At 35.7% G+C, this 20,472-nt stretch overlaps 1 protein-coding gene across 1 annotated transcript; it reads left to right on the top strand.

Annotated features, from left to right (window-relative positions):
* Positions 1-20,267, top strand: AFP (alpha fetoprotein). Its single transcript, XM_060147232.1, has 15 exons — positions 1-85; positions 570-621; positions 1,566-1,698; positions 3,661-3,872; positions 4,965-5,097; positions 6,244-6,341; positions 9,850-9,979; positions 11,796-12,013; positions 13,600-13,732; positions 14,269-14,366; positions 14,948-15,086; positions 16,725-16,948; positions 18,076-18,208; positions 19,737-19,791; positions 20,163-20,267. The coding sequence occupies exons 1-14, from the start codon at positions 1-3 to the stop codon at positions 19,779-19,781; spliced, it is 1,833 nt and encodes a 610-aa protein (XP_060003215.1). The 3' UTR covers positions 19,782-19,791; positions 20,163-20,267.
* Positions 20,268-20,472: the final 205 nt, after the last annotated feature.

Below are 20,472 nucleotides of genomic sequence, written 5' to 3'. Positions count from 1 at the left end.
ATGAAGTGGGAGGTATCAATTTTTTTAATTTTTCTACTAAATTTTACTGAATCCAGAACAATGCAAAAAAATGCATATGGAATAGGTAAGATATTTTGTGCTTTTCTCTTGTCTTTTTCCTATATGGAAATTCTTAAATTTGCTTTTATTCATTTGCCTTGATTTATTTATCATACTTACTGTTCGACACAGAGGAAAAGTATTTAATTGGTGAATATCATTAAATGAATGATAAACTTGTATATTTATAAGAGTACAAGAGTTTTACAAAATCATGGCAGTGCTTAACGTTACCTGTGAATGGTTCAATGGTTCCAAGAAATTGGAAGATATAAAATCTGAATTTTAGTGTTAAGTCTACTATAAATTATTCTCATTAACTTTATTCCTTAGTTTCTTAGTTTTCTCAAGTACAAAATTAAGATGCTTGGATACATGATTCCTAATGTCCTCTCAGTTCTAAAATTGTATAGTTTTAACTTAGACACAAACATTTACATCTAACAACGATTACTTTCCTGATTGCAGTTGAAAATATCATTTCTCATGAAGTTTATATTGCTTTCCAGCTTCCATATTGGATTCTTCCCCATGCTCTGCAGAGATGAATTTAGTTGACCTGTAAGTTTTGCTTGTATAAATGCACTTTAAATATGCAAAGCAATGAAAATTTTAGTTAGGTAATTGAATAAAGTTGCATAGCCCTATGAGTTTTTAAAAGTGTGAAAGCAAACTAGACAATGCTAAGAAAAGTTATTTATGTTGAATATCAAATTGATATTGAAGAAGTTGGACTGTTACTCCATGCCTTAGATGTTAACCCCAAACTCTAGATTCCTTGTAAAGAGATGGGACAAACAAAATCAGATTTTAGAAACTGAAGAATAATGTCTGATTGATGGCAACTATGTATGAATTCAGGAATTTTTCTCATCAATACCAATAGGATGACATTACCATATTCTCTATTCTGAATACTATTTAATTCTAGTAGCAAATAGTTGGAGGTAAAATGTTCTATTTTTGGTTATTTGTAGAAGGTATGTTGTTCTCTTGAATGATATCTTTCTGTCCCACACTTCTGAAGTTTCTAATAAGGAATTTAAAGTCGTGTGTTACAGATACTGGTTGCACACAGAAACCTGCAGAAGCATTGCTTTGGGTCAATCCATGATCACACCTTGATCATGCTGGTAGTAGACACAGGTAGAGGTCTAATGACCAATTCTTTGCTTAAAAAAAACAAAAAACAAAAAACTAAAAAGGATATAAATACCTTCAATTATGGAGACATTGCAGTGGGTGGATGACCACAAAAGGAGGAACCACTCTTAGGGGAAATCCACTTATTTTCATTGTTAACAGATATATGTATATTTATGGGGGAAGGGGACAAGAAGACAGACATTTCTTCCTGGACGGCTAAAATTTCACATACTTTTTTAGCAAAAGTCATCCCCTAAACAGGTCACAACATAACAGACAATAAAAACAAACAAAAACTAACCTTGAGAAAAAGATTGATATGTCTGTTCCTTAAGCATTCATATGTATTTTTGTTTCAGAGCTACCATATTTTTTGCCCAGTTTGTTCAAGAGGCCACTTACAAGGAAGTAAGTCAAATGGTGAAAGATGTATTGACTGTAATAGAGAAATCCACTGGCAGTGAGCAGCCTGCAGGGTGTTTAGAAAACCAGGTGAGTGAATAATAATAATTTTTTTTAAAAAGCACTGTGATATTTGACCAAAACTCAACATGCAGAAGAGAAGATGCAGGGACTGCATAAGAAATAAATACATTTAAATATCTCAAGACCTGTTTTATGAAAGGAGGTTTAGGTTAATTCTGATTTGCTGGAGAGAGCAGAGGAGAAAACAGTGGGTGTCTATTGTAAAGAGACAATATAAGCATGGTGACTAAGAGCTAAGGTTCTGAAATCAGAGTATCTGGGTGACCATGGGCGTATTACTTAACTTCATTGAGCTTTAGTTTCCTTATATATAAAGTGAGGAATAATAATAGCTTCCATTTCTGGGTTGTCATGGAGATTGATATGATAATGGTAGCAGGGGTTAATTTTTATTAAGCACACAATGTGACAGGCATTATTCTCAGGAGTGTTACATATCCATTGATAATCAAAATACTTTGTGACATGGAGCATAGCATTGATGAATCAGAATCAATGTCCAGTGAGCCAAGAGACCCTGGCTGGGGCTCATGGGTAGAATATCAGCTTTGCTTGCAAATATTAATTTATTAAATCTTTATCATAATCCTAGGAGATAGATGCTAATATTCCAGTTGGAGAAGATGAGACACAGAGAGGTTAAACAACTTTCTTAAGGGAGTCCAGAACCAGGATTTAAATTATGTCATCTGGCTCCAGAACTAACACCCTTGGTGACTTCATTATACTATACACTATAGTGAATGTGAGGTGCATAGCATAGATTAGGGTTGACAGATTTAACAAACAAACGACAACAAAATATGAAGCCCTCTTAAATTTGAATTTCAGATAAACAGTGACTACTTTTTTTATTATAACATATCCTAATGTAACAGATTAATAAATAACAGTTATTACTGTTTATTATTATCTCAATATAGAAAAGAATTAAGAACTTTAAAATGATTAGAGCTACCAGTTCTGGGACAAAATGCCCAGAGAATCCTCTGTCATGATGGAGCTCGTGAAGTAGCCAAAAAATGATGTATCTGCAATATTGCAAAGGAGACGCCCTTTTAAAGATATAAAGTACTTTACAACTCTGAAATTGATGACTTAAATAAAAATCCCTTATAGGCATCTCTGTTTTTAGCTTGACATGTGAAATAAGCAAAATATATTTTATATTGCAACTTTACATCCAATGAGACATCCAAGCTGATGTTACAGATTAGTGATTTACCATTGTAAACTTAAAGGCATGATGTTTTAGGTGGATTGGGAACTGGAAGTCTTAGTTAAGATTTCCAGGATTCTCTAAATATTAGCAGTTATAAAAGCTAAATTAAAAGTTTCCTGAGATGAATGAAACACACGTATTCCTCAGAGGCATTCATCAGACTAGTGGTGTCATCACCTGATTTTGGTAAAGCTAAGGCAAACAAGAAAGATTTTAAGCATTTACAATGTACATTTTAAAACTCTCTTTTTTTTTTTTTGATCTTAGTTCCCCAACCAGGGATTGAACCCAGGCCACAGCAGTGAAAGCTCCAAGTCCTAACCACTGGACTGCCAGGGAATTCCCTAAAACATTTTAGCTAAATCTATAATTAGACCCATTAAAAGTATTGGAAGCTATTTTTATTCACTTTCAAAATATTTTGATTTTTGTGTGAAAATAATATCCAATTTTATATTAGTGTCTCATAATAAGAATGCCAGATGGAGTATCTATGTCCTCCTTTTAAGATAAAATCATTTTGTCTAATAGGCATGTGTATTATTTAAGGTTGAAAACTAAATTCCGTTTTCCAAACACATAAAAGAAAGCTATCCCATCAGGCTGAAACTAAATATATTGGAATTTGTAGGGGGAATTATTTTCCTAATCTACCGTTCTGACTTCAAATATTAGAAAACTTTTCATGTGTTTTACAGCATTTTTAGGTAAAGTTAGTTGTCTTTCATTAAAAATAAATCTTATAGGTATCTGCCTTTCTGGAAGAAATTTGCCATGAAAAGGAAATTCCTGGAAAGTATGGGCTTTCAGACTGCTGCAGCCAAAGTGGAGAGGAAAGACATGACTGTTTCCTAGCACACAAAAAGGCCGTTCCAGCATCCATCCCACCTTTCCAAGTTCCAGAACCTGTCACGAGTTGTAAAGCATATGAAGGAGACAGGGAGCTATTTATGAACCGGTAAGGATCCGATTTTAAAGGTAGATAAGACCCCAGAAAGAGTGCAGTACCGAGCAGAATCTACAAATTCTGCAATTTGTGGCTGTATTCTAAAACATGGAGAAGTAATGTTTGGTGTGGCATCTGCTGAGCTCCTGACCTACGAGATTAGGTGAGAAACATTAAGTGTAACTTTGTCTCCACAGCACGTAGATAGATGGGTATAGACCACACAGGAGACCCACCAGTTTTTCCTTTAGTCTCTTAGATACACCTTGTTTTTTCTCTCTAATTTTAGCTTGCCCAAGAATATATTAGTGCGGCACAAAATGACTCCTTCTAGAGCCAAATATTTGGTGTTTTGTGTTCACCAAATTGCCTGAAAATAGAAAATGTTAGCGATCCAGGAATGTTTAAGGTACATAAGCATGTCTAACATTTATTGAGCATTTAGGATGTTTTAGGAACATGTGTGCCTGGCACGTATGAGCATATTAATGCTCACAAACAGCCTATCATCTCCTTGTCGTCTTTCTCTTCATTCCCTTTCTTCTTCCTACTTTGCAGATGAAGAAATTGAAGCTTAGATGGTTAAGACAATTGGATGAGGGCAGACCACTAGTACATTCCCAAGCTGGGATTTGAACCCAGGTTCTCTGTTGGGGAAGCCTGTGTTTAACTCTTAATCACTTCTACCTTCCACGTTGCTGCCTAATCCAGAGAAATATGGAAGCTGCCCTTAGAACATCTCTGCTATGTTGACTGCCAGGGTGGATAATCTCGTTCTGCACTGATGAGAAAAAAGACTCCACCTTTCTCTTTTACTTAGTGGAGGTCTGGCCTTGTTGACCCCCGAAACATATCTGTGTAGGCTTATTGAAAAGGATACTTTCATAAGAATCATAGTCAGTGTTTTTGCCTAGTTTGCTCTTATAATCTCATAATAGATTTTTCCTTTTCTTGGAGGATCTTTAGTGAGGAAAATTTTGACAGCAAGTGGAAAAAAATATGACTATTTTCTGAATCTTTAAACAATTCCAGAGTCCAGTTCCAAGCAGTAGCAGTCCTATTTTAATGTGTTTGTAAATCTTACTGATCCTTTTCATTTCACAGATACGTCTATGAGATAGCAAGAAGGCACCCCTTCCTATATGCACCTACAATTCTTTCTTTGGCTGCTCAATATGACAAAGTAATTCCACCTTGCTGCAAAGCCGAAAATGCAGTTGAATGCTTCCAAACAAAGGTGTTGTATTTGTGTGGCTATCTGAACTAATAACTTCAATCTGGCTATGACTTACTAAAACCAAACAAAGTTAAAAATGGAAATATGCTTTGTGGGCAGAGTATCATTTTCAGAATAGAGCATATTTCAGCACTCTGTTATTCTTTGGGTAAAAACCCTGGGTTTGCTCTTTTTTTATTCATTCCTTTATCCATTCATTCAGCCAACAATCATTTTATTATTAAGGAAATGAGTTTGGTGCGATAAAGACAGAGGTAGAGGTGATAACATAAATGAAAGAGAACTGAGTAAGAGGTGAAGGAAGCAAGTGAAAGAAGATGGGGCAGAAGGAAAAAGAGCAGAAGAGAAAAAAGGTGAACGAGAAGTATGATAAGTGCTTTATATTTATTATTTCTTTTAAACCTTAGAACAAATTTGAGGTGTAAGTGTTATTGTCATTTAACAAACAAGGAAACTTAGGTTTAGAGATGCAAATAGTTTTCTTAGGTTTTGGAGAGCTAGGACAACATCCACGATGAATTACTTGCTGCCTGAAGTCCTATAACAAAATTCCTAAGAACTGTGACTATTCCCAGAATGTCAGGCTGTGATGCAATCTTACGTTTTGTTACTGAGAAGACATTTAAGAAATTATCAGGCTTCGATTTGTTCAAAATTACAGTTGTTTATTCATTATCTCAAGTATGAAAGTTACAAGTGTTTCTGTTTCAAGATTTTTTTTTTTTTTTTTTTTTTTTTTTTTGCGGTACGCGGGCCTCTCACTGTTGTGGCCTCTCCCGTTGCGGAGCACAGGCTCCGGACGCGCAAGCTCAGCGGCCATGGCTCACGGGCCTAGCTGCTCCGCGGCATGTGGGATCTTCCCAGACCGGGGCACGAACCCATGTCCCCTGCATCGGCAGGTGGACTCTCAACCACTGCGCCACCAGGGAAGCCCTCAAGATATTTTTAATAATTCTACCTGGCATAGATGTATATAAACCCATCCAAAAGAAAGAATGAATAAAGTTCTGCAAAGATATATTGCATTTATAAGTTTTAGCAAAAATTTTTAGAGTTTCATGTTTTAGTTGTATCTGTTGTTTTTCTAATTATTAGAGCCTATAAGGGAAAATACATCCTTTCTTGACACCTCATTTTTCTATCTAGGCAGCATCAATTACAAAAGAATTAAGAGAAAGCAGCTTGTTAAATCAACATATCTGTGCAGTAATGAGAAAGTTTGGACCCCGAACCTTCCGAGCCATGTAAGTTTAAGCTCTATCTAGGGAAGAAGGTGAGATCTGCAAAACTCCCATTTTGCAGTTTGAGTCCATTTTTCACATTGTTACTGTTGTAGAGAATGAAGTCTCCTTTGATGACAGCTAATGTGATTAGAATCATGAAATCCTAGGATTGGGAGGAACAGATCAGTCTGCTGTTTAACACTTATTAAAGTCTACATGAGATAACACTTGAGAAGACTTTGGAGATTTATGCTTTTTACCTATTCTTCTAGATACTCAGGTTCTGGACTGCAATCAATTTACACCTCATAATTATACTACACTTTTTTTTTTTTTAGAGAAGTATTACCGTTTATTATTTTTTATGCATTAGTTCATTGAGATATATGCTTTTTGATGTGTGTTATAGTCTAAAAGAAGTGCTCAAAAATTCCAGTTGTTTCTCTTTTCATTTGTGCTTGTTTGTATGCTTTATATCTGTAAGAGATTTTAAGGTTCTTGTAACAAGTTTGCTTTCTTCCCAGTACCCGACACAATGGTTTTGATCTATGATCTCCAGATGTTATTAAACTGTTTTTTTTTAAGTTGATGGAATGATCTTAAGCAGATATACCACATTTTCCTAGATTCTCTACAAGGTAGATTAGCCTTCTCTAAGTATCATTTAAAATTTCTGGCTTAACAAGAAATTCTTTACATTAACTCTGCTTCCTAATCTTCCTATAAAAGTCCATTGTGTCAATTGTTGCTTTTTATGAAAATATTCACTTGAGGCAATAATATTAGAATCCATTGTCCAGAGGAAAACAAAATAGTCATTTCTGAAGAACTGGCATGTATTTTCCGAACTGATGAAAGCATGTAACTCACTGAAGTCTGTTTTCTTGTCCCAGCTGCTAAAAAGCTCAGAGGCAAATTTGGAGTTTTTCAACTGACTGCATTAACTCTTACACTTAGCATATTTGCCTTTTCTCTTTTCCCTTGATTCTATCTATCTATCTATCTATCTAATCTATCATCTATCTTTCATCTATCTAATTTATCCCTATCTCATCTATCTATCTTTGTTGTTAGGATGAGAGGAATATTAAAAAAAAAAAGCCCAAACAATTGAATCAGGTAGTTCAACCTCTTCATTTTTACACATGAGTAACCCGAGGTCCAGGCAGATTAAAACAGTTTACCCAAGACCACACTACTGGTCATCAGAACAAAGTTTTTCTAGATCCTTTTCATGATTTTTCTTTCTTTTTTTTTTTCATTTTATTTTATTTATTTATTTTTATACAGCTGGTGATCCTTGTCATCATTTATTTCCCTTACACCTACTTGTCTGCTATGTCAGTGATCTCTAATTGTCTGTGTCCTGACAACTGAGACTTTGAGGTCAAGCATAGGAATCAGAATTACCAGTGGTTTAGAGCCCCACTAGCCAGTATGGCAGCTACTAGCCACACGAAACTCCTGAGCATTTGAAATGTGGCTAGTGCAAATGAGGAACTGTGTTCTAAGTGTAAAACCTGATTTCAAAGACTTAGTATGAAAAAGAAAATGTACAATATCTCATTAATAGGTTTGAATGTTATAAACAACAAGGACCTACTGTATAACACAGGAAACTATATTCAGTATCTTGTAATAACCTATAATGGAAAAGAATCTGAAAAAGAATATATATATTCAGATATATATATATATATAAAACTGAATCACTTTGCTGCACACCTGAAACTAACACAACACTGTAAATTAACTATACTTCAATAAAAAATGGTTAAAAAAAAGTTTTAATGTTGATTACATATTGAAATGATATTATTTTTGATATATTGGGTTAAAAAACATATATTAAAGTAAATTTAACCTGTTCCTTTTTACATTTTAATATGGCTACTAGGAAATTTTAAATTACATAACTGTAATTAAAGTACTCTTCAACTTTTATGCTGAAACATTTCTAGCCTAGAAAAACATCTGACCTGCTAATTGAAGAGTATTAAGTGCATGCATTTAAAGTTTATTTATTTGTTTGCTTGTTAAATGACACATTTAAAAATATTGTACATAGTGAAGACAGATTAAAGTTTTTAGTCATGGATTTAGTTCCAAGACTGACTGATTCTTCTTGGAAGAGGTCAGATTATGCTTTAATCACCCTCCAACTCTATTAGAAACTTAAAGATTGATTCATGATTTGCTTTAGTTAAATTTACCTTAGTAATACAATGTAAGTTAAGATTTTATTATAATGACATTATTTATCATTTGCTATCCATAAGTAGTTAAATTTAAATGTTCTCAATTTAAAAAGAAAATCCATCTTTATCAGTAGCAGCAACAATACCAGTTGCTCTAGGCCACAGTGGTCTCACCAAGACATCTCTTAAAATTTATATGAACTATGCAGAAGAAATAAGAATTTTTGTTTCTTACCTCCTTTTTGGGTCACACTACATGTCTTGGCATGATGACACATTTGAGTGCTTAGTCTGCTCCACTTTCTTGTCCCATTGATATGCACATATGCATCCTTCCCTATATTCTAAGGAGTAATTTTTTCTCCCAAGTAAAAGAATGATTATCGTTCTCATAGAATTTTCCATTTCTTAATTGTTTATCCTTTTTAATTTTTTCCCACCCTCTCACAGCAATGATCCCCAATACTCAGCATCAGGGTTGAACAGCAAAAAGATAGATATCATTAAAATTCACAGGAAAGGTTTTAGGAAAAGATAAATCACTTCTAAACCTTTTGTAGGGCCAGATCACAGTTTATAGAGCCACTGCCTTGAAAGACTGGGCTAGAATTAACAAGACATAACACTTTTCCTTTTCTTTTTAATGATTCTTTTTTTTTTTTTTTTTTTTTTTTTGCGGTACGCGGGCCTCTCACTGTTGTGGCCTCTCCCTTTGCGGAGCACAGGCTCCGGACGCGCAGGCTCAGTGGCCATGGTCCACAGGCCCAGCCGCTCCGCAGCATGTGGGATCCTCCCGGACCGGGGCACGAACCCGTGTCCTCTGCATCGGCAGGCAGATTCCCAACCACTGTGCCACCAGGGAAGCCCTCCTTTTCTTTTTAAACGAGAACATATTGGTCTTTTATCCTTGGAGCTATACTAATACTCTATAAATGTTATTTAAGTTTTTTAAACATCTTTATTGTGGAGTATAATTGCTTTACAATGTTGTGTTAGCTTCTGCTGTATAACAAAATGAATCAGCTATACATATACATATATCCCCATATTTCCTCCCTCTTGCGTTTCCCTCCCACTCTCCCTATCCCACCCCTCTAGGTGGTCACAAAGCACAGAACTGATCTCCCTGTGCTATGCGGCTGCTTCCCACTAGCTATCTATTTTACATTTGGTAGTGTATATATGTCCATGCCACTCTCTCACTTCGTCCCAGCTTACCCTTCCCCCTCCCACGTCCACAAGTCCATTCCCTGTGTCTGCGTCTTTATTCCTGTCGTTATTTAATTTTGATAGATAACCAAGATTGATTCTAATTCTTTTTTTCCCCTTAGAACTGTTACTAAACTGAGTCAAAAGTTTCCCAAAGCTAATTTTACTGAAATTCAGAGACTGGTCGTGGATGTGGCCCACGTACACGAGGAATGCTGCAGAGGAAATGTGCTGGAGTGTCTGCAGGATGGGGTGAAGAGTCTTGCCTCCTATAAAAGAGATATTCCCACTCCCTTTTCTTTCTTTTGCTCTCATTCTAAATGGGAGAAGGGTGTCTGCCATGAGTTGGTCATAGAATGTGGAAACTAGCTGACTGAGTGAAGTTACAGACTTCTTAACAGTAAAACTTGAATCTCTTTTGTTGACTCTGCTTTTCCCTTAAGGGATGCGCCCCTCTTCCTAGACCAGTGCCCATTCATTCTTACTTCTAAAGGAGATGGTAACCTCTCTGGAGGTCTCCACACAGAATTTTTTGGGGAAAACTCTATTTTTAATATATTTGTTTTTTCACCCATTTGTGCTTTCATTTGATAAATATATATTGAATACTTTCTATGTGCTAGCCACTGTGGGGCATACCTGTTAGGAAGGCACAAGCTGGTTTTAAGAAATGTATAGTTTGATAAGAGAGATAAGACATGTAACCTCATTGGGGTTAGAGACTGTCTTTGGTTTACTGTTATTTCCATAGGCCATCAGCGCCATGCCCGGCACATGGAAGGCACTCTATATCATATACATAGAGCTATTATATGAATACAACAAAATAATAAAAGAAACATAAAAAATAACACAAGCTATTGTTCTATACGGTAAAAAGCTAGCCATCATGGAGAGGTGTGAATAAGGGCTCTAGGGGAATTAAAAACCAAAAACAAATACCCCCAAAACAGAATCCTCAAGCATGCCATAGTCAGTTGCGATTTAAGCAGTGTGGCATTGGTCTATTTCGGGGCACCCTAGGCTTCCTAGATGTTGGAGGCCTGTCTATCCCCAAATTATTCCCTCTCTGGTCCCCTGTGATACACCTTCTTCTTCAAGGAGGCTTAGAATCATTGCTCCTAGATGTTTCGGTGGCTTGAAACCAGGGCTGGAATATGGTTTCCAGAAGGTTGAAAGTGAGGATAGAATGCTCCTTTCAGCCAGTCCATGGCAATTTGGCTGAGATACACTTGAAAACCAGCAAGAAGCCAAGGCTGTAGGGGAGACCTGAGGGTGAGTCTTTGGGCCCAGGCAGAGAATCCTGTTGTCAATAGTTGGGGCTGCCTCTAAGGCAAATTTTCCTATATCATTTATTTTTCCTTTTAGAAGCATTTACCTTCATATTAGGAAAGGTAATAAGAATGATTTTATCTTTCTTTGATGTGAGTTGTATCAGTTTCAGTTGACTATTTTACTAATTTGTATACTCAATTTTTAAAGTTTAGTTTTTTCAATTTTTGGACTTCAAACCACCCTTTTCCATTAAAGTGAAAAAAATAATTTAAAAGTATGGTATATAAGTTGGATTTTTAATGGCTGAATAATGGGTTCTAATTGTTCCTGGTGAGAATGCACAGAATTTTCAGTCCTTTGACAGTTACGTGTAAGCTCGGCTTCTTTCTGGCCACTTACGTGCATTTCATTATCTATAGACTGCCCTCTGGAGGTCATAATCGGTTACTGCAGGGTTATATAAACAGCAAATGTTTACTACCAAATTTCAGTACTAATAGAAAGATATGCATCAACGTGCATGTCATTTCGTTTGAGGAGTACATTTGTCTTTTGTTTTTAAAAGTTTGCTATTAGAATAAAATAGTAGATTTTACTGACAACTATGAAAAGAAGAGTTGAACAAACAAGGCTAGGTGGAAAGGAGTGAGGAAAGGTAGAGTAGGGAGAAAGCACTAAAATGGGAGACAAGGTAAATGTCTTCTTCCTTCCTTCTTTCCTTCCTAGGACTGGCCACGAGGTCCTGAATTAAAGAATAAATGTTTAAAACTTAGACTTTATTTTTCTATTACAGGAAAAAATTATGTCCTACATATGTTCTCAGCAAGATATTCTGTCAAGCAAAATAGCAGAATGCTGCAAATTACCCACCGCACTTGAACTTGGTCATTGCATAATTCATGCAGAAAATGATGACAAACCTGAAGGCTTATCTCCAACTCTAAATAGGTTTTTAGGAGAGACAGATTTCAACCAACTTTCTTCAAGGGAAAAAGATCTCTACATGGCAAGGTAACACACTCTGTACATGTCTGTTCACACAAGTAAAAATTATGATGTGACTGACAGCTTTGTGTTGTTGAAATGGTTTCTGACCTCAGTATACGAGGATAATGTTAGAATGTTCTAAGCCAAAGTATAGTTAGGAGGAAATAACTAGGAAATAAGGAATAGGGTCTATCTTATACTGATGAGACTTTCACCACTGCTGTTATTAACTGGCTTGCTTATGAGGATGCATTTTGTTTTGTATCAGTTTCTCTGGCATCAGAAGCATTGTCATCCCTGTATGAATTACTCATGTAAAGACCACCATTGGACTTCCGAATAGGATATGGATATTTTTGTAATAAGAAGGGCTCATAATTAAGAATGTGCTTTTTCACTGTGCATGTTTTAAAAACTTTTTCCCCCAAATATAACTTAATAGATAATGGTAGATAGAAGGGCTTTCATTGTAGCAGTTTATTTGCTATTTATTGAATACATGTTTTATTTATTTAAGGAAGTGAAAACACATTTAGAGACATTTGCAGTATGGTAGTTATAACTGACAAGACATGTTCTCATTCTATTTGCCTTTAAGGGGAGCAAGCAGTTCACACATTTTCCTTTATTGTACAGTGTGTATCAGTGGACACTATTAGAGGAGGGATTTGTGCAGCTCTTAGGACACTATACTTAGTGATCTCCAAAGGTCCTTCTAAATCTGAGTCTGCTTTTAATGTAGTAATGAAAAGAATGGTGCAATTTTCTTTTTAATATTCCTGGAGGATATTGCTCTATTGTTGATTAAAATTAGACATGCACACATTGTTTGCACCGCTAAATTAAATTATGCAAACAAGAACAAAGTCCAGATTTCAGAAACCCGTACTGACATTATTGGAGGAAGAGCTAATATGACCTATTTCTACAACCTGGGAATACAATTAATAAAGTCAAGAATTCTCTTTAAATTTACCCATTCATACATTCTGAAGCTAATTGTTTATTTAATAGAAGCAGTTCTTCAATTGGAAAGGTTCTTTGCAGTAGAAATTTTCTCAGCCGAGAATGATCTTCCCCCAGACACTTTGTGTGGCTTCCTTCACCCAGGTTTTTCTCCTGAAAGAGCTACTCAAAGAGACTTTTCTTGACCACACACTCTAAATTGTCACCCCTTTCCTTCTTGTCTACCTTGGTTTATTTCTCTTCATTGATTTATCACTACCTAAGATTGGATGACTTATTTCTTATTGGTTTCTGTCTCCCTATAATGCCTGCTTTTGAGAGGTCAGACATTTTATCTTATACATTATTGAATCCATACTGCTTAAAGAAATTGTTTGCACAGACTTGGCAGTGGAAAAATATTTGTTGTATGGATAGATTTCACATCCATTATTGAAAGTGAATAGTGCAAAAGAAAACAAAATACCGTTTTAGAACAATTTGAGGGATTATAATTTTTATTAATAGCTTTGCCATGCGTATAGTTGAAATAATATTTGATTTCTAGGTTTATTTATTTGCATTTTAACTTCTGCATGCCATATAGCACAGGAATAATTTGTCTCTTAATTCCCATAACATGATTTTTTCCACCCATATTTCAGATTTACTTATGAATATTCAAGAAGACATACTAAGCTTGCTGTCCCAATAATTCTAAGAGTTGCTAGAGGATATCAGGAGTTATTGGAGAAATGTTCACAGTCTGGAAACCCTCCTGAATGCCAGGATAAAGGGGTAAAATGCTTTAGCTTTTTAAGGAAAATCTGGAAAACTAGATGGATATCATGCATTAAAAGTGCTGTTTGTTTGAAAGCATCTAATTACTAATGAGCAGTTAGTTATATCTACTAACTAGCTATCTAGCTGTTAAGTAGTGATTAACTAGTAGTCAACAGCTATTGGCTTATTTTAGAAATAAGAATGTTTTAACCAAAAGTTCTTTGATGCACAGAATAAAAATAATATTCATTTTTGAATAGCTCCACTCCAGAAAGGCAAGAATCTTGTACAGAAAGAATTGTAACTTTTTACCCAAAGTTTGAGTTCTGCCATCAAATAACTTGGTGATTCACAAAGTTTTAAACTTATTCTCCCTAAAGTTCATTTGCCTTAATTCTCACAATTCATCTTTAATATTAAAAAACCCTCTAAAAGTGGTTTCTCTAAGATTGGTATCAAAATAGAATAAACTATTACTGGCCAATTTTTACATACAAAGTTATGTGTGAAGAAAGAGAAAAAAATGTGTGTAATAACGCTTGTATTTTCAGGAAGAAGAGTTAGAGAAATATATCCAGGAGAGCCAAGCGCTGGCAAAGCGAAGCTGCGGCCTCTTCCAGAAATTAGGAGAATATTACTTACAAAATGCGTATGCTTTTTTAAACAGTATTTTGAGTGATTTAAGATCATTAACTAGTGAGGGAAAGACCCATCTAAATTAATCACCCATGGCTACCCTAATTCCAGCCCCTATGTTGGACTGGAGGTCTTGTAATCTGATCACCCAGTTTCTAGTTCCAGAAGGTGGCCTTCCCCAGTTCCCTCTCTTTAGGAGCAACAGATGGCCTGTGAAGCCTGATCTGTGGTACTGGCTTTGGGTTCCCCAAACCGTGCAGAGTTTTGCAGTAAAGATACCCATTGTATCATAGCCTGTCGTAGTTAAAGCGCCAAAAGATCAAAGTGCATATCGAGGAAACTTCTGAGGTTGGGAATAGGAGTCAGCCTGCTGCCCAGCGTTTATTTTCCCGTTGTGATCTGTTGGTGTAAGAAGAGGGTAGGGAATGCTTATCAGAGTAAATGCACCTCCAGCATCGGTCCAGGTACCATGTGGGTGAAACAAATGAGCTAATTTCATGTCCCCTGATGCCAAAAGAGGGTCTTTGAGAAGGAATGAGAGTCCAGAGACTCCTGAAGGACTCAGCAAGATTTGGTGAAAAATACTTCTTTCAGGTTTCTTGTTGCTTACACCAAGAAGGCCCCTCAGCTGACCCCAGCTGAGCTGATGACCTTGACCAGGAAAATGGCGACCACGGGAGCCACTTGTTGCCATCTCAGTGAGGACAAACAATTGGCCTGTGGTGAGGGAGCGGTGAGTGTTTTGTTTAGTCCCATCCTGTTTCTGCCCTGTTGGGCTTGAAATAGCCTTATAATTCTCATTTAGGGGAAATGGGAAAAACCAATGTGGAGATGGCTTTCCCGGACTCGTTGGATTAGTTGCAGTTGAAGGGGTGTAAGAACCCGGCTCTGAATGGTTGGCATGTGGGCAAGCTTCCTGTCCTTCTAGAATGGCTGGTAGAAGTGCAGTGAGTCTATTCAACAAACAAGCAAGCTTTATGTACAGGGGAGACAGAAAGACTGACACATCACTCAGTTCATAATTTCACCAAATACCTACTTTAATGTTAAAACAGAAAAAGCTTCAACTTTGACAGATTAAAATATGCTATTTTGTTTTTAGCCATACCTATGTTTTTGTCTTTTATAGTTTAATTTTTTATGATGATATTAGGGACAATTTATTCCCCTTGACAGGGTGCAGCGTACAGAACAGGTAGGTCCCACGTTCTGAATAGTAAAATGACTTTCCAGTTGGTAATGCCAATAATCTTTACTTCTTAATGTCATACATATGATTCCAGGTTGAATTTTTTTTTATTATTTTTTCCCTTGAAGTCACAATTGTGAATAAAATTGTGTATCTTTTTTTTTTTTTTCACTTTCCCTTTTTTTGATGATGAGGAGTCATTTGCTAGTCAGTCTTCATGTCCTGGAATTTTTTGTCAAAGGTTAGAAGTGAAAAGAAACTTTCCTGTGATTAAGCATCATCTTTGTCATTTATTGAATCCCACATGTTGGGAGGATGCAGGGGCACAGGATGGTGTAATGGCTCAGGAGCATAGGTTCTGGTGGCTTCCTGCCTACATTCCCATCCCACTGTCACCACTTGTGAGTCTTGTCACTCTGGGAAAGCTAGTTATCTCACTAAGCTTGAGAATTTTCATCTGACATTTGAGAATAAAGTTAGGATGGCTGTCTTAAACGAGGTAATCCGTGTGACTCACTCAGTACTAGCCTGATAGATAGTATGCCCACAAAATATGTTGGCCCTTGTTACAAGTTATTATTAGACGTTTAAGAAATATCTCTGAAGTGTGGAAGGTAGGCCAATTCTACATTAGGAAAGCTGTAAGGACACACAGACTCACACACACACACACACACACACACACACACATCTTATTTCTTTACAATTAGAACTACATATTAGCTGTATGTATGTATGTATGTATGTACATATGTGAAAGGGTTAGGTTTGTGCTATTCTTACTTCAGAAAGTGATTCTCTGAATCCCAAAAATAAAATGGAAAGCTCAACTAAATATACATGGAAAATGTAGGCCATGTATTGATTTCAGAGACTTTTCCCCTTCAGAAGTCTGTATGTAACTGAAAATGTGTTTTAAATCGCTGACACATATAGCTGAAGTGGCTCTCTTCAACATCACTTGTGGAACATTGGTCACTAAATGCTGAAGTTTATCCCAAATAAATGGGTAAATAAGAATCTACAATATGGCAGCACATGATCCCTACACAGACAGCAAATTTTCCTGTAAATTAATTATAAGTTACTGGACATTAAACACTATTGCAACAATTTTCCTGAATCAATTCTATGGCTGATGTTCCCTCTCCTTGCTTTCTTCTTTCTCATTCTCCTAATTAGGCTGACCTTATTATTGGACTTTTATGTATCAGACATGAAGAGACTCCTGTAAACCCTGGGGTTGGCCAGTGCTGCACCTCTTCATACGCCAACAGGAGGCCATGTTTCAGCAGCTTGGTGGTGGATGAGACATACGTTTCTCCGCCATTCTCTGATGACAAGTTCATCTTCCATAAGGATCTGTGCCAAGCTCAGGGTGTAGCACTGCAAACAATGAAGCAACAGTAAGAAATGGGTATTTGCTAGCATGGAGAAGACTGACAACACTAAATAGTGGTGGAGATTTCTACTTCACACACCCAACGCCCTTGGGCTCACCAGGAGAAAATTATTACTCCAAAGCACTTAAAGTGACTTTCAGAATAGTCTTGTCTCAGAGTCTTCATAGCCTCTAGTCTGGAAAAATTCCCTGGGGCAGATAATTTCCTGTTTGTAACAATAGTCTCCTTTTAAACTATTGTTGTGATGCATCTTGGGATTGAGGGAAAAGGGGCAATCTATTTCAGGTAATTAGGATATATCTTTGCAGTAAGTCTTGGGTACTTCCATTCCAAGCACTGAATAAACACTTTTGAATTTTTTTCCATACTATTTAGTCTTTGAAGAGAATAATCATAACATTTGATTCAACCATGCAATATGGGTGTTATGAAGTGGAATACACATTTCAGTTCATTGTGGGAGGCATTCTGTAATGATGATAGTAATGCAAGTCAATGTAACTCACGTTCTCCAAATTCCCATGCATTTTCATACTCCCATACTTTGTAAAAGGTCTTCCTTCATTTTGGAAAACTTGTTCATCCCTTTTTTCTCTGTCACAATCTGAGGCATGTTTCTAGGTACAGTAAGAATGCTGCTTGGCAAGCCTCCCCTATTCCCTGGGTCAACATTAATTCCAGCCTGAATGTATTACCAAATGAGTATTACAGGCAATTAGGACAGACAGTGCTCAGGTTAGGGGTGTGATAATGTGAATGACAAGGGTTTGGAAGTTGGAGCCTTTGAGTATGGATAAGACATATTTTAGAAGAGAGAACTGGAAAGAATTTTTTAGGCAAATAAGAAAAAGACTACTTCACTACATATAAGTAAGGTGGAACTGTGAAATAGTGTTTCATCTATAACCTGCACAAGTCCAGACCAATGGAACATTTAGCATGTTTCTCGCCTCAGTCTTTTTAATAAAGTATTAGCCAAGATATATGTGGTGAGTCTGGTGATGGGTTAATGGAATGAGGGTTTAGGGTAAGGGTTGCCAGAGCTCTGAAAGTTCTCTCCTAGGAAGGCTTTAGAAAAAGACCATTGCATAGCAGACTTCTCTTTTATATTGTTTTGTTTTAAATCATAGGTTTCTCATTAACCTTGTGAAGCAAAAGCCACAAATCACAGAGGAACAGCTTGAGGCCGTCATTGCAGATTTCTCTGGCCTCCTGGAAAAGTGCTGCCAAGGCCAAGGGCAGGAAGTCTGCTTTGAGGAAGAGGTATGTGCAGCTCATGTTTACACTCAGAATACTTGGTATGGAATTTTTTGTAACGAATAATGAAAAGAGTATCCCACTAATTTATAATTTTAAAATAATGCCAGAAATATTTAATTTAGAAATAGATTGAAGGACTTTATAATATTTAAAAATAATCACAGTTTTCTCACTAAATATTAGGAGAAGTGTAATTTTAGAGTGTATTATGAGAATTAGTAATTTTGATTTATTTTCTAGTGGAGAAAACTGTAAAGTGAATATATAATTAACTGCTGATAATTTAGACAGCTTCTGGCTTAAAATTTATCAATTGAGCTAAATGGATTAAAAGGATTTAATAGCAAATTAATTGTGCACATAGGATATTGGGGGAATATTTATAGGAAATATATTCAACTCAGGAGCAAGCCTTTGAATATTAACAGAGTAGTAATTATGTATTATCTTAATATAATTATTTAGCAATTTTAGCTGGATTTGTAAATTGACTACATTTTGTAAGCCTCTAGCTTGTATTACTAAATATATTTGAATACAGCATCACTATATTTTAAAAAGATATTCTATAATTCAGCCTTTTTGCCAATTTTATTTGACTATCTCATGATGTAGAAGTTTAGATATTTTGTTATTTGATAATATTTAGAAATGTTGAGTTTTTCAATAGATAATGTAATTACATGGGTTTGAGTGTGTGTACTTATTAGTATGTGTCTGTTTTTGGTAGGAGGGGGTGGGACACAGATAATAAAATAAGATAAAACAAAACTGATAAAATAGACTTTATGTAAACCATTTCTGATAAATATGATACAAAAAGATTAATGTCCTCTGTTTTGAGAACACGTTCATTTACATGCAGAGAACATTAACAAATAGTAGCATAGCAGTATTTTCTCTGCAAACCTTTTAATTTCTGTGACTGATTTGTAGAGAAAGGGGAGAGATGGGATGAGGCTTTGTAAAAGTTGGGAGATTGGTATAGGAAAAACAATACCTCCTGTTGATAAGAGTGGAGTTGTTTTCCTTCTGCCTTCTATTGTCCTAGCTTGTTGACATCAGAGTTGTATATCTTTATTTTTAACTTGGTTAATCTATAAACCAATGAATTCACCCATAGGTAGTGGAGAGTTAACTGTACAACTGGCACAGTGGTTACTTTTTTATCTGATGATTCTTGTTGACTGATTTATTTTATTTTTATTTATTTCTTTTTTTAATTGAAGTAGAGTGGGTGTACAGTATTATATGTTACAGCTCTATAATATAGTGATTCACAAATTTTTAAAGATTATACTCCATTTATAGTTGTTATAAAATATGGCCTGCATTCTCTGTTGTACAATATATCCTTGTAGCTTATTTTATACCTAATAGTTTGTACCTCTTGCTCCCTTACCTCTATATTACCCCTCCCCCCTTCCCTCTCCCCACTGGTAGCCACTAGTTTGTTCTCTATATCTGTGAGTCTGCTTCTTTTTTTTTTTATATATTCACTAGTTTGTTGATGATTCTTTTTAATTTGCAGGGTCCAGCACTGATTTCAAAAACTCGTGCTGCTTTGGGAGTTTAAATTACTTCAGGTAACAAAAAATTCAGATAAGGCTAACTATAATGTTGATTCTCCCCAAATATTGATCCATAGTTAAATACATCCTAAGAGCTAACATTAAATACTTTTCTTAGAAATAAATGCAATTCAGTAAAAAAAAAAAAAAACTTCTTTAAAAATCCTGGAACAAAATAATGCCCACAATGTTAAATTAGTGATTCAACTAACTCAAAATTCTTTAAGGTTATTTCAGAGGCTTCAGAGAATGTCATTAGAAGGGCGTCCTATCAGTTTATCTGATATAGATCCAATATATGTATATATATAATATAAAATAATAAAACCAGTTACATCCTGCATCTATTAATTTAATTAGTACTTATATTTTTGTTCTTGTTACAGGGGGAAGAGAAAAGACCAAAAGTCTTTATTGTTTGGTGTGAACTTTTCCCTTTAATTCTAACTGATTTGTGCTTTTTGTGAATTAAAGAAACGATGAAGACTTTTATGTGAAATTTCCTTATCATAAAAATAAAGTGTCTCCAAATGTTTCTTTTTTCCTAGCCTGCTTATTTATGAACACTTATAAATAATTTCTTCAAAGAGTTTTGTATACCATTGTCTGAAGCAGATTCTGGTCACAAAGTACTGAATATTGGTCATTGTAGGAGATTAAAGCCCCTCAAGGATGGATTTACGACCTTGAAGGCTA

Source organism: Lagenorhynchus albirostris, chromosome 4 (genome assembly GCF_949774975.1).
Source record: "Lagenorhynchus albirostris chromosome 4, mLagAlb1.1, whole genome shotgun sequence".
NCBI classification, from domain to species: domain Eukaryota; kingdom Metazoa; phylum Chordata; class Mammalia; order Artiodactyla; family Delphinidae; genus Lagenorhynchus; species Lagenorhynchus albirostris.
Note: the sequence above shows the minus strand (reverse complement) of the source record. Positions and strands in the feature narration are given on the sequence as shown.

Bases quoted from the DNA above. Each gene is read 5' to 3' on its own strand.
- AFP (XM_060147232.1), top strand. From the start codon at position 1: ATGAAGTGGGAGGTATCAATTTTTTTAATTTTTCTACTAAATTTTACT. The intron at 622-1,565 runs GTAAGTTTTGCT...TTTTTGTTTCAG, and splicing joins GAGATGAATTTAGTTGACCT to AGCTACCATATTTTTTGCCC. The intron at 3,873-4,964 runs GTAAGGATCCGA...TTCATTTCACAG, and splicing joins AGGGAGCTATTTATGAACCG to ATACGTCTATGAGATAGCAA.